The sequence below is a fragment of the Anser anser genome (genome assembly GCF_964211835.1).
Source record: "Anser anser genome assembly, chromosome: 11".
Taxonomy (NCBI): Eukaryota; Metazoa; Chordata; class Aves; order Anseriformes; family Anatidae; genus Anser; species Anser anser.
The window spans coordinates 9,686,358-9,700,845 of NC_139732.1; the positions used below are offsets into that span (position 1 = coordinate 9,686,358).

Consider the following 14,488-nt stretch of genomic DNA (forward strand, 5'->3'; position numbering starts at 1 on the left):
CACAGTTTTACATTCTTCCCATCCAACCTCTGCTTCTGAAAGTAATTTCAAGAACAAATCAGTGGCTTCCCCATGCAATCAAATACTTTCCTCAGACAAAGAAGGAAAAAGAAAAAAAAAAAAGAAAAGCTGCAGCTCACTGAAACAGCTAGCCTGCAAAGAAACAAAAGTAGGACAAAGTCATTCTCTTCCCCTTTCTCTGTGAAACTGAAATGCCTTACATGTCTAATTGCACAATAAGTAATGCATGGCAAAGAGAAACAACTTTCTACATAGAAAATCAAAGCTGATTATGAAAGATTTCACTGTCTGAAGTTTTACCATATCTTCATGTATTGTCATGAACGGTTCCTGGGAGGATTAATGCTTTGCAGCTGATGCAGAAACTGACCCCAAACAGTAAAAAGGTAATGCCATGAGCTAAGCATCCCTTTTCTTATTCTCTCCACAAATCTCATCTATGAAACCTACATTTCCCATCTTCAAAAACCCGGTTATGATTCCAGTCCAGGAAGAGGTTGGAGTAACGTGCTCCCCATTCAGCTGAGCAGCATAGCCTTTGGGATGTTACCTGCTCCTCCTCCTCTTTAGCACTACAGAAACAGCCTGCAGCACTGGTGTGGTACTGTGCTACTGCTTAGGAAGGAGGCAGGCATGTAAGTAGCAGCAGTCACTAATTCCACAAATGGCAGACTAACCATGATCTGCAAACCAGTTTATCCTGGTCATGGAATCACCGTGCCTTGGAGGAAGGAGACATTGGAGCTGGGAGCGTGCTTCCAAGTCTTTAGCTCAAGCACACTGCCATGCAAACACTTTTGTAGGCATTCCAGGGGGAATTGCTATCTAGCAGGCTAATTATATGTGTCAGGCTCTATGCCACACAGCTGGACTTTGCAGCAGCCAGCCTGGCTGGGTGTAGTTAACCAGGATCACTGGGAAGCAGTAACTCAGGAGCCCAGCTGGAAAGCAGCTGCAGAGGCATGCATAAACCCTCCGCACCACTCCCCAGAACCTAAGCTTCTGAAAACATTTTTTAGAAGCATGGTCTTAGCACACCGTGAGATATTTTCACTTAATGCAGCGCCAGCAAAATGAGGAGGATTCTGCTGGACTTGATGTGGGTCCAGATAGCCTCCTGCATAAGAGTCTGGTCCTCCTCACTTCTGCGTGGAACCAGTCACCTCTCTCTGCCCCACAGTATCTGAGCTATTCCATCACACAGAACGTCCCACCATTACCTCAGACAGCAAATGCATACCTACAACCACAAGTGGTGAAGAAATCCCTATTACTGATATACTGCAGGTATAATACAGGACATCCAGGCTAATTTGGGTACCTGAATTTAGGCACTCTCCTGCAGGACAACGCAGTGCTTCTCAACACGGCAAATCTGCCAAGGCTCACTTTCCACACTGCTCAGCCCACAGTGCCACAGCTTCACTATTTAAATTCCTCAAGTCACCTCTGGTACCATTATACTTTACTACGTTATAGACTTACCCTTAAACACACTGACAGGTTTTTAGATACCAGACTCCCATTCAGTGAGTTAGGTACCAATCCACCTGGATCTTTGCAATGCTCTATCTTCCACAGAATGATAAATAATACACATTCAATCCCTCCCAGCTCAGAAGATCACAAATCACATCAAAAGTCTGAAAAACACTTAGAAATTACCTCAAACAAGGCCAGATTTCTGTCATAGTAATCACCTCCCTTGCCAGCTTCTGAACTGTTGAGGAAAGGACTGTTTTCTTTATGGTTGCCATGACCTGCAAAGAAAAACGAAGATTTTGGTAAAAACAGAGAGAAATCCCAAGGAAACTTTGTAACCTTGACAAAAATAATCCACAGGGAATAAGCTTGTTTGTTCAACCGAATCTGTTTTTTTTGGTATCTAAAGTTATTCCACGATATCGGTATCAGAGACGTGACTCTGACAGGGGAGGTTTCACTCTTTCTATTCCTGTTTTCATCAAAGCAGACTAACAAGTCACTGCAAAGCAAAACATACAAGTAGGGTCCCAGCTAACCCCCAGCTGTGCCTTTGTTCTCTAATGTTTCCTTAGATGACTATTCCTTTCACAGAACTTCGAGAAGTCAAGATACAGTTCTTCTGCACCCGGAAATCTCTCCTAACGCTGAGAGTAACTTGTGAGCAGCATGTCCAAACAGATCAGGTCAATCTAATAAGACTGAACAATTCAAAAACTAGACTCTGTTGTTACAATACCGGAAAATATCAAACAAAAAGCTCCTCCACCCCCCTGCCCACTAAGTCCTAGACATCAAACCACACTGACTTCATGAAGCCTTACCACTTATTTTGTTTTGAACAGACCGTGCATTCTTCAGACTCCTCTTGTGCTTTTAAATTAAAACCTAACATCAGATACAGTAAAAGCAAAACATTCACATATGCAACAAACCACAAAAAGATAATGTGGGAGATCAGAACTTTCTTTAAAAAAGTATAAATTTAAAAATTAAAAAGGACACTATAGTACAAAATGATCTCTGCCAAAAGAATAATAAAATAAATTTAAGAAAATTTAAAATGAAGTTGATTCCAGTAATCAGAAGCTCTCTGACATGTGGCTCCCATTATAGTCTGCTTGACAAACAACAATTCCTTTCAGTTCCTTTCTTTTGCTTATAACTCTTCACTCCCTGCTCTTTCAGCCAACAGAAATTAAAGAGATTTCCAAAAGTATCTCCTTAAGAGAAGGTCAATCCAAGGAATACTCTTTCTATTTACCAAGAAAAAAAAGTAACCACTAAAGAAATTGAAAATGAAAGGAAAAACAGATTATCTCAAATAAAAAGATGACAAGTTAAAGAAGCCTCGTACGCTGACTATGTAAAAAGCACAAGATTAAATAGATGGATTTTGGGGTGCATATTTTCACTGATTAAAGTAATCAATTCAACAATGCTATGCTAAATTATTTTAATACCATGAAAGCGTAATTATTTCTGCATTGTGAGATCTGAATCAACTTACAAAATTAACATGGCAGGCAAGTAGAAGACTCCTCCCCTACACACACAGATCAGCATATACCCCACCGTTACCAACATTATTGTTTCTAGCAAAATAATATGAGAAATTTTAGTGCTATTCTCACTGAAGGGAAGCAACGCATGTGAAGAAGCACTATTTGCTGGAAATTGCTCGCAGGTGCTTTGAGCAAAACTGGTAGGGAAAAACTCACAAACAACAGATGTCTTTGTAAGTTTCTGGAAGTAATCACTTAGCAGACTGAAAACATTGGTAGACAGCAGTCAGCTGTTTTTACATGCCTACTGCTCTTCTCACTGCTCTAAGGATTATCACCAAAATGTGGATTAGCAGCTGCCTTGCACTTGTCTCTCAGCCTATTTGCTGACCCTACCTACATGTAAGGGATGTTCACATTGCTGTATATTGTCAAACTTTTGCATGACTAGGAAAAAATATCTCTAGGTTTAGCAACACAATCAAAATAACATGTTTATCAATTTAAATAAAGACAAATACTTACTAAACAAACGGTAAGAACTACTTGCTTTCTGTATACATTAGGTCTTTCATTGGCAGAGGGATTGTACTAGACCAATTTTATTGTAGTACATATTGCTTGCTATTCTGCAGTCCATTCTATTCTATTTTGGTCAAAGTACATTTGCAAGTCTTGCGGAGGAAATAGAGTCATCTGCCATAGATTTTACTTATGAAATTGAAAATAGGTGGGGTCTGTTTGACCACGAAAATTGAAAACTTTGGTCTGTGCAGTATCTCCTCATTACACCTACCAAATGTAGCAGGGTCACAATTCATGTTATTTTGTTTTCTTATCTCCTATATACTTGCTTTGATAATTCAAAGTTTAAAAAAGTGTCAAACAATGATTTTTAAATTAATTCTTTGCTGTTGTAATTTTCTTTGTTCTTAGCTTATAGAAGCAGTTTACCACCACTTCAAAAAAAAAGTATAGTGGGTGTTCCCATTATTTGTAATGCTTACACAATCTCTTTTTATGTATAAAATCACACTGTTCTCAAGATAACTCATACATCCGATCCCAGATTTTTATAGAAGATGACAATTGCTTTGCTCTTTCAAAATGCCAAGCCTCTCATTACTGTCATCAGTGTAACTTGCCCTTGGTTAAGAAACAATACGTCATACCTTCTCCCTAAGCCTGACACAAAGACAGTGACTTAAGATCAATCAAGATAAGTCGCATTATTTTTTAGATGCATCTTCGTTTTACTGCAGTACATTTTTCATCACTGGTCTCTTCAAAAGCTCTCTGTCCTTCTCAGAAAGAGCGCGTGGCTCCTCTCTCAGTCACCATTTGCATTTTCCAGTATCACCAAATTCCTTCCCATTGGCTTTCCTTCTGAATTTAAGTCCTTGGTGTGCTTGCTCTATACATCTTCCTGCACACAGGAAGCTCAAACAAAGCTAACTGCAAAAGAAAATCAGCAACACTAGTGACTGGAATTAGAGCTTTGTTTTTGCAATTGCTAGGGCACGCTTTTCTCTCTATAGAAAAGTTCAGATGATAGAGAGATACAGCTGGCTTTTTACCACTTTCACAGCACTAGCTCCATTATCCTGGAAATACATACAGATTATGGATTACTTCCAACTATACAAAGTAATAGTGAATTTTCAAACTCCATGATTCTACCAATCCAACAAAATGCCACATTAAACTCCCTCTCAAACACTGGTCACTTACACTCCACTGCTTGGCATTGTAAGTTTACATTCAAGTTCTTTCAAAGAACATATTTTAGTTTCACCAGTACGTGGATCTGGGTGCTACAGAGGCGCGTCCTGCATCAAAAGAAGTATTACGCTGAATAGTTTAAAATAGTTAATGAAATGATAGCCAAAATCACCTTCACTACAGTTGTATGTTTGGTGTAATCTCTACTTTTCATACATGTTGGAAAAAAACACCAAGGTATTAACCTAATCTTCTCTATTTCTATATCCTGTTCCCAATTTCAGGAATAAAACCTACGGTGGATGACTCTGTTTGCTCAACAAGAATCGCACAAGAATCAACAAGTGACCACACTACAACAGAACAGAGTACAGCACAGCATGACACATCTTGCAATAAATATTTGTACGGTATATTCTGTCTGCCAATGAGCAACACCAGCATCTTCACACAGACTTACTTGAACAGGAAGAGCTTGTTATCTCCATCAGTTTTGGAAGAGTGCAGAGGTGACCTCGAAAAGATACTCTGGGGAATTCTCGCCCCAGCTTCTCGTGAGGATAGTTTACACTCTGAAGCATGAAGTCTCCTGGGCGAGCACCATCTCGTGACATGGGCACAGTTTTCCGCATTCTTAGTTATCAGGCCTTTGGTCTTGGACAGTAGCTATGTGATGTTAGTTTTCATGATGCAAGATTGTTTTGCAAGGAACATTTCATAAAGAGGGAGCTATATACTCTGCAACAGAGAATAATTTATTTGCCTTAGTCCCTAATTAATCTCAATTTGTGAGATAGGAAAGCTGTATGCCAAGCAGGCTAATGTTTCCTCCTTGCTTGTTTCACTGCTTCCCAGTCTTCATTATGTTTCAATAATTAAGGGTTCTTAATTATTAAGTTATTAATAATAACTTCTCTATGCTGCCAATTCTCTTCCAAACCAAATAATTCTATTTACAGCCACCATTACAATTATACAGTATGGCTAAAATCTCCAGCATAGGTCCCTGCACTTTTTAAAGCTCCCCTGCTCAGGTACAGACACAGGTCTAGAGAACAACATTCATTGTGTGGATCAACTGTGTTCCATAAAACAGCAAAGATGCTCTGTGGAACACCACCTAAACATCCCAAGGTGTGCATATATGGAAACGTGCAAACACACAAGCCCAGGAGATAGGATAAAATGATAAATGCATGTCCAAACCTTTACCTTGCTTTTATCTTATTGCCAGGAAAAAACACGGTAGCAAAACTGTACCAGATAGTCTGTGGACTGGTTGTACTGTGTTCTTCTCCAAAAAGTTTAGGTTGTCTTTAGTAAAAGCAAAAAGACTAGGAACAGAGGACAGTGTTCACATAACTGCTTTCTTTTTGGAAGGTGGTTAGGCTAGAGAGCCAGTTCCCCTACTAGAGCACTGTGTGTGCAAGCCTTCCGTGCAAGCCGTCGTGTTTTCTTTGGTGAGGGATGAACACCAGAAATCAGGGAAAATTACAGACAAAACACCTACTTTAAAACAACTATAAGAAAGCCAGATTAGTGAGGATAAATGAAAGCTGAACAATTAGGCACTGCACAACTATTGTAAAGGCAGACCAGGAAGCTTTGCAGTGATAAGGTGTACTCAGCCAGAGTAGGACGATAATCATCCGTGGGAGAAGCCGGCAGGAGTGACTGCGTGACTCGACCTGTCGAGGTTTTGTTCCCTATCATCAGTTTCTGAACTCCCTTAAAGAAAACTACCACTCCCGTACTTCATCACGCTCAGTTAAATAAGTAGAAATTAGTACATCTTAAAACACCCTCAGATCTTTCCATTTGGACATGACTAAGCCAGATACTCACTAGTTCTTAGGGAGGCTTTACCGACGTGACACGTTAAGGCGTGCTGAAGGCATGGATGGACAGGGTCTGACTAGCTTTCGTCTAGCCAGCACCAATAACAGGAAAAATATAGTAATGCAAATTAAGCTGCAGTTAGGCTTAAAATGTTAAAAAAGGATTCCCAAGAGGGCTGTATTTTGATACAGCCTCTGATGATGATGATACGCAGCATTCCTGCAGCTCCCTGCCTGAGATATCGAGACCTAAACCTTAACTACATCCCTTCCACTCAGGGACAGAGCTCTGAGCAGAGATTCATTAGAAAACCAGACATTCAAAGAAATCTTGTGGGGAGGGTCACAGGGTTAACTGAATTTCTGGAGCGGTGTAGGAACTAATGTCTTCTTTGTAATTGCACTATGCATGCACAGCCTCCCGCGTGCACACCACAGTAAAAATATTTTTGTAATGAAATCGGCTGCAAAGCAGCTAGCACCACGTTTTACAAGCATCACTGGTCACAAAGCCTGTGACAGTGAGGGACAGGCTGAGAGGTTTTCATGCACATTAAAAATAAATAAATGTAACTTAATCTAAGATTTAATAAAATTTTACAAATATTTTTAATATTCCATCATATTTTAATATTCCATCTACAAATGACACTGGAATTGAAGATTAAAAGGTAGAGTGTCTAACCCTGCAGCTGCTGAGGGATTCCTTTAACCTAATTTCAGCTCTCTGAGCAGTAGGCAGTTATGTTCAACTGATCGTGTCGGCTTGCTCTTCAGTCAGAAAGAAATGGCTGAATTAGCAGATCCCTGCAGTACATCTCCTGTACACACATCTTGGCATGCTGAAAATTACACTGCTACAGAGAACCTAACTTAAATAAAAACCTAATTTATAGATTGAAGATATGCAAAGCTGATCCCCCAGCAGAAAACACATTCGTTCTGTTTGGATGATCCATTTTGGCTTTTCTAGATTTTTTTGTGTCAGGATCCTCCACAAACTTCTACAGAACTGATCATCAGGCCAGAACTCAGTTTGTGTTTTTGCCCGCAAAATAAAATAAGTTTGCTAGACTTACTGTTCTCACAAGACCTGGAAGCAAATGAATACACACAAGACAGATATCCTACAGCAGAAAAAGTTACAGGAACAATGGGATCGATGCAAACATTATTTTCAGGTCAAATATTTCTTTCTTGCAGAACCAAATAGTTTCATTAGTCAACACGTTTTAATGAAGACATCTGTTCACAGCCTTAAGGATCAAATTTTAACACAAAAAGCTGCCAGAGCCCATTTTCATTATACTTTGGGGTTTGTTTGGTTTTTTTGTTTGTTTGCTTGTTTTTACAAAAAGGAACTGTTGTAACACAGTTTTTTGACAAAGCACTGTCCAGATGGTAATAGTGATAATACTTTTCCAAACACTTGCATCTAAAGATAAAAGTTGGTTCCCTTGAAAAGGCTGTGCAGTGTTCAGATAGCATTCTTTGCAGAGACAGAAAAGTTTTGCAGAACTGAGTATTGCTGAAGAACAGAAAGCCCTAAATAAATTTCTTGGCCTTTCCTAGTACTTCAAGAACCCTGATATCTCCACATTTGGCATCAAAGCATTCAAGAGTATTGTTGATGTGTATCAAGAGACCACCATGTTTATATAACCTAAGAAAAACACAGATGACAGCACTTCAAATACATTCTAAATCTATTTATGTTCTTTACTTATGTGACCCCTCACATGGGCTCAACAAAACTTCTGCTCTTAGGACTGTCATGAAACCTCCTTCTTAGTGAATTTGGGAAACTATAACAAATTATTCAACTTACAATTATATTTTTTTTGCAGAGATTATAACCCATAAGTTTCATAAATAAAATTCAGATACGGGTTCTTTTCTTGAATTACTCATGTTCAACTACTTAGCAAAAATCCTAATCCATTGTTAGATATAGTCCAAAGAGATCTTATTCAAAATAATAGTAATAAGGACAGCCTATTAAAAATGTTTGTTTCTCCACGGACAGCACACAGCTAGCCAGAAACAAGAAACATTTTTGAAATAAAAATTCTGATTATAAACTAATTCACTGAAGCAGCACAGGCAGCTCACATCACAAATCTGATAAGGAATATTAATTTATTTGCGCTTTAGCTACAAAGTAACCAATATTATCTGAAGGATTTTTTTAATGTAAAAAAAAAATCAAAAGATCACTTTGTAATATTTAGCTTTTAATATATAGCTTTTTAGTATATATTTAATATTTAGCTTAAGTTTTTTCAAAACTGAAAATGAGAATTTCATTGTTTTGCAAAAGCAAAAGGTTTACAGTGACCTTCACAGCTCAAAAAAAAAAAAACTCAAAGTATTTTGAAAACCTTGTTAAGTTTTCCGTTGTTCTTTTATTGTTTGTTTCTATGTGTTGTTGTTTTGTCTGGGTTTCTTTTCTGTTCATTTTTTCCTTTTTGAGTAGGAGTACGTTTACATCAGAAATAGGAGAAACTGGAAATAAATGGCATTGTATCAAGTGAGAAAAAAATCATTCAGACTACAAAGCAGGCGTTGGCAGTGAAATAACTGAGAACTGTTAATGCCAGTTCACTTAAGACCTTGGACTACTGAGTCGATTTTCACTGTAGGTGGCAGAAAGCACGAGCCATAAATCCCAGGCTGTCCCAGTATTTTATGAAAATAAAGGCAAAAGGCACACTAGGTACCAAACCATGCAACAGTAAGTTGCGTGAGAGAAGAGAAAAGCAGAATGAACGGGCAGATCCATGATTTTTACCTGGACAGCTTTTAGGCAGCAAAAAGATCCTCTGTACTTTAAACACAGGCTCAAACTATCACTGCTACACTGACAGCACTGAGTTCCCACATACCACAGCCAGACACACGCTTCCATCAAAAAACACAGCTTAAGGACAAACTACTGACATTGATGGGGATTTTAAAAACATAAGACGCTCATTCACCATTTTAAGACTAACACCTAACATTATTTACTTCACTGTGGATTACCACTGTCATTAAAATTTTGCGTTTACTGGATTTTACCGAACAAGTAAAGCGTGTTTCTTTGGCACTACTCTGCAGATACCATGTACACGCTTACAGTCAGCAACAGCTTTGGCATCTGCAAAAGCTACACAAAGCATAGTTTTACCAAAATAAAATTCCATACTGTTGATAATATATTAATTCCTCTAAAACACCTCAGAGTTCTGAAGGCTGCATTTGTTTGTGTTCTGCATTAAAGAAACAGCCAAAGCTTTCCCAGACAACCCATATAACAGTTTGGTTGTAGCAGAGTAAAGAATTAGATGTAGAGTTAAGCAGAGATCTTTGATTTCTCCCTAAATAAACATCCATGAAGTTGCTATCAGACTTTCACTGTACTTTACAAAACTACATTAGGGAACAGCTTTACCAAACAAGTTGACTGATACTACACAACTCAGAGGATTTAGCAATTTAATAATAATAACCCTGTTTCAGAAAATGCAATGATTTTTTTACTCCTCAGTAAAAATACACTGATAGCTTCAGAACAGTGTAATCCTTTGTGGATATTAACATCAACGTGAAGTACTTACCCTTCAGCAGTAACTCTTTGCCATTTGCAGTAATTTGGTTTACCATTATTCTTCCTTCTGCTCTTAGCACATGCTCTAGTAAATGCCTTCTCTGTGAAGTCCTAAGGATCAGACAAGTTTAATATCATATTCCCAAAAGAACCTTTCCTACCTCTGACAAACTGCTGGCTGCAGTGCTCTGTGGGACTGATCTCTTTCAGGAAGCAAAAGGGTTTCTTAGAGAAAGCTAAGGCAACATTGATAGACTCCTGGCATTAAAATCCTTTCAACACTGAGAAAATATACAAATGTCAAGTTCTTACTGAAAATGCTGTTCGTGAAATCCGAATCCAGCCACATCTAAGAGGCACTTGGCCAGCTGTTTGCACACTTACTCAGAAGAGTGTTTGCCACAAATCTGCTGCTCACTGAGTGCGGAATCAGACAGCATTTTAAAGCTGCTAATGCCATGAAGAGTATGGCTCTGCGACGTTTGCCCTCCAGGCACTTCAAGTGAAAACAGTGATGTATTTCTTTCCATCTTCAATATTTTTTTACTATGATTACCCATTAGTGGATGAATCATATGAAAGATCACACACATGCACACGAAGCATCTGTATGATGAAATGGAGGTTTATATAAGATACAGAAGCAGATATCAACTTAATGATTCTAAGTAGTTCATAATTACCAGAACGCTATACGTTCTGCTTGTTTATAAGGAGGTCCTTAAATCACACACACCACACTGAAACTATATCTACATTACCCAGTAGCTGTAACCACCAAGAATGCCTCGGCGATTAAAAATGCCAAGTCACTTTTGAGAAATGGATTTAGGAACTCACATTGCTTAAGAGCTTTCATAATATAACTCTTCATCGCCAGCTGAAAAACACTATAAAAACAACCTTTGTACTTCACTGTAATCCACTTCAGAGGTTCTTTCATGTGGAACAACTCCAAATCGTTTCTCACGACTATCCTCCCTGAAACTCAGTCCCCTCACATGCATGAAGGCATCTCAGATAAGACACGCCCTGTGTCAAAACATAGGAAGAATCATTTTAGAATTTTCCCTGCAGAAAAACATTCTCAATTTCTCAGAAAGGCACCAAGCTACGTCTACGAGTCTGGCATACAGATTCCATGTGATATTCAATTCACTTCTCTCTCTGATATCAAAAAAGGGAAACGATTTCCAGCCCTGTACCCATTCAGCTAAGCATGTCTGTGCAGTAAGAAAGATGAACATACGTTAGAAAGAAAACATACCAAGAATAAAAGACAACTGTATAAGCACAAGCCACTGAGTAAGAACAAGCAGCTGGGAACAGTGACCATTGAGTCAGTATTGTCACCAGCTCAAAAAATGTCCTACAGAGAGCAAGTAGAACTGGAGGAGATGTAAGCAAGAGTGCTAAATATCTCCAGACATACAGAAAGTAACTGAAAAAAGGTTTAAATTAAAGGTTTAAATTACTTTGAGAATTTCAATGTATGTACACATTACACACTACATACTACACAATGTATGTAACAGACATTTACTATCCATTCCTGGAAGACAGTGAGAAGACATCTATTTTATCTGTCAGTTTATTGTGAACCCCTGAATGCTTTATTTGTTGTCAGTTAACTCATACAGAAAGTGGAAACTATTAGATTTTTCTTGCATTTGTGTAGGACTTTGTTCCATGTGATAACAGAGCATGCCAGAGACTTTTTTTTTTTAACTAAGGGAAAGAAAAAAAGGAGAAAGACAAAAAAGACCTAAGCATGTATATGCTCCAAGGATGAAGAGTCGATCTTTCAGTGTGAAGTGCTACAAACATCCAAAACTCACTTGCAACTGTGGTCACATTACTTAAAGAACTCTGAAAACATCAAATTCAGCCTGAGACTTTCTAAACAAAGGAAGTCACTCCATCCCAAACAAAATTTCACAGGGTGGAGAGCACTCTGGCATTGCACATATGATAACACAGAGGATAAATAACAAACCATGTTCAAACACACAATTATAAAGAGCTCACAGGTCTTCCAAAATAGCACAACATATTGCACACTGTGTAATGCAGCACAGAGCAAGACAAAGCCAGATACCTGGAAAAGCCACAGTGGCTTTTATCATCATTTTACAGAAAGTCCATCAGTTTGCAAGAGCATCAGCGCAAAATAAGAACAGCGTGTAGCTCACCGAAACTCTTCATGTGGCAACAGGTAACATGGGATCACTTCGCTTCTGCTCCACTGGTCAGGAATTAAATAAAGCACATGCAACAGAAGGTAAGTCAGAGGAAGCTCAGGGACATCTAACAGTGAGCTTAGCCTACCTGCCAAACACGTGCTTCCACCACAAAAGACAGGATACAGTGTCTTCAAAAGGGCAAGGGCAAAGCACCACCATTAAAATTATTCTCTGCGTGTTGCCTTCAGTTAAAGCTTTAAAGCTCCCTGTATGTACACTAAAGGGCACTGTACAAAAAGGCAGATAATCATCCCGCCGTCTGGTTAGACAGCATTGGGATGTAGCAAATAAAGCTCAGCTAGTCTTCCTGACATGTTCAGCTGCAATGCCCCTGAAACTAATCCATGACATCGCCACCACATCCTCTGGGACATATAGCCACATCAAAAGTAAATGGTTTGTTTCTGCTGGGGTAACGTAACTTGGATTTAAGTTACATCCATGCAGGAACTGAATTTGGCTAAGGTTGGCAAGGTTTTGCTGATGATGCTCTAGAAACAGCTCTGCTCTAGAGATCATGTCCCAGTACACAGTACAAAATACAAATTATGAATGTAGGGAAAGGAAGGGATCCTGGAGGGAGGCGATAGAATACCCTAAACCAGTTTTGGTGCTGAACACTTCATATCATACAACAACAGTCTGGACAGTGACAAACGGAACAGAAAAAAAGCAGAAAATATTTGTGAGCAGTAAGTTCTGAAATGAGACTAGCAAATCGATTAGGGAACCCCTACTTTTATCCTATGCATCAAGTTTGAAAACAAACATATACTATAGCAACAGCAGCAAAAGGGAAGTCAGATATGTTACTTAGAGGTGAATTAGGACTGGAAAACTCCTGAATACAAAGGTAGAAAGCAGAAGAGAAACAGTAATGTGCTATTCTCCATCAGAGAGGGTGCAGCAGCTACACTGTCTTCTTGAATTGCTCCAAGTCCCAACCCAGACCTGACTTCCTCCATGAAAATCCAGAGGTGGACTTTGCACACAGTGATTAAGCTCAGGGCTGCTCAGCCTGCAAGCACGGACAGAGTCATGACACAAGGTAGCACTGCTATAGATAATTTTATGAAAAACAATTATACTCCAGGGCATAAAATTTGTGTTTTACTGCAGCAATCAGCAATTTAAAGTATGCAAAAGCACGTCTTAACAAGTTTCCTCTCCTTAGGAGTTACCCTAACTCAGCAGGTGGGCAGCTTCTAATGGCACACCAGAAGAATGCTTCTTTCCCTTTGACATGGAAGTGAAAGGCAAATGTTCACTCTATTGCCTCACCGTAAGGAGGTATCTGTGATGACTGGATGCTGTTCTAAACTCTCCAAACAAAAAATTGCTGGATACTGGAAGAGGAAAAATGAAGGATGGCAAATAAGCTGTAGAAAACAAATACAGTTTAATTCAGCGTAATTAGCTTGAACCTATACATAGTACTGCATGCCTCTGTCCGAAACAGCCTGCATCATCCCTCCTCTCCCAGGATCTTGTTATACAATCTCTGCTGCAGTTCCCTGTAAGCCAGCTTCCAACATCAGCTTGCAGCTTTGATCCTAATTTTCAAAGTGATCAATGGATTGCATCCTAGTTATATGACAGACCACGTGGCAGTCAATGAAAGAGCTGGGCTTCTAGAACACAGGTCACTCGGGAGGCAAATTAAGGGTTCTGGATTCAAGGGGATAGACCCATGGGGCACATTTCCAGGTGACATTAGGAGAAGCCAGAACCTGAATAGCTCTGGAAATGCTGTTATGGCATGCCCTAAGCAGACCAGCTTCTTGCCATTGCACTCTGACCACCAGGACAAAGCTGGGATGATGTCTGTCCTCTCGCTAGTACCGGCATCTTCTCCCTCACCTCTCCCCCCAGCTGCCCTGCACAGCCTGGCACTGGCCTTTCATCATCTGCTTAGCAAAATGCCATTTCACTTACATCTCCAACAAGTCTTAGGTTCCCTCCCATGAGCAAAGACAGCTAACTTGGCAGTTTTGCCAAGCGATCAACCTTCCCCATTCATCCATAAGCTAATGAATGGAGCCAAAGCTCTCTTTGGTCAATTAGTGCATTATCCTGCACATCTAACCC

General features: G+C 39.4%; 1 protein-coding gene across 2 annotated transcripts in view; it reads right to left on the reverse strand.

Moving 5' to 3' along the window:
• The window catches only part of SLC12A4 (solute carrier family 12 member 4), a 50,424-nt gene that overhangs the window by 28,691 nt on the left and 7,245 nt on the right, over nucleotides 1-14,488 (reverse strand). Inside the window, exons 1-2 of one of the 2 annotated variants that reach the window (XM_083852085.1) lie at nucleotides 5,191-5,597; nucleotides 1,687-1,781 (exon numbers count right to left, since the gene is read on the reverse strand). In XM_083852085.1, the coding sequence (XP_083708211.1) occupies nucleotides 1,687-1,781; nucleotides 5,191-5,362 (267 nt within the window). In that variant the 5' untranslated portion in view covers nucleotides 5,363-5,597. Of the gene's footprint in view, nucleotides 1-1,686; nucleotides 1,782-5,190; nucleotides 5,598-14,488 lie in introns of those variants that run through there. The other variant, XM_083852084.1, reaches the window with a different exon arrangement.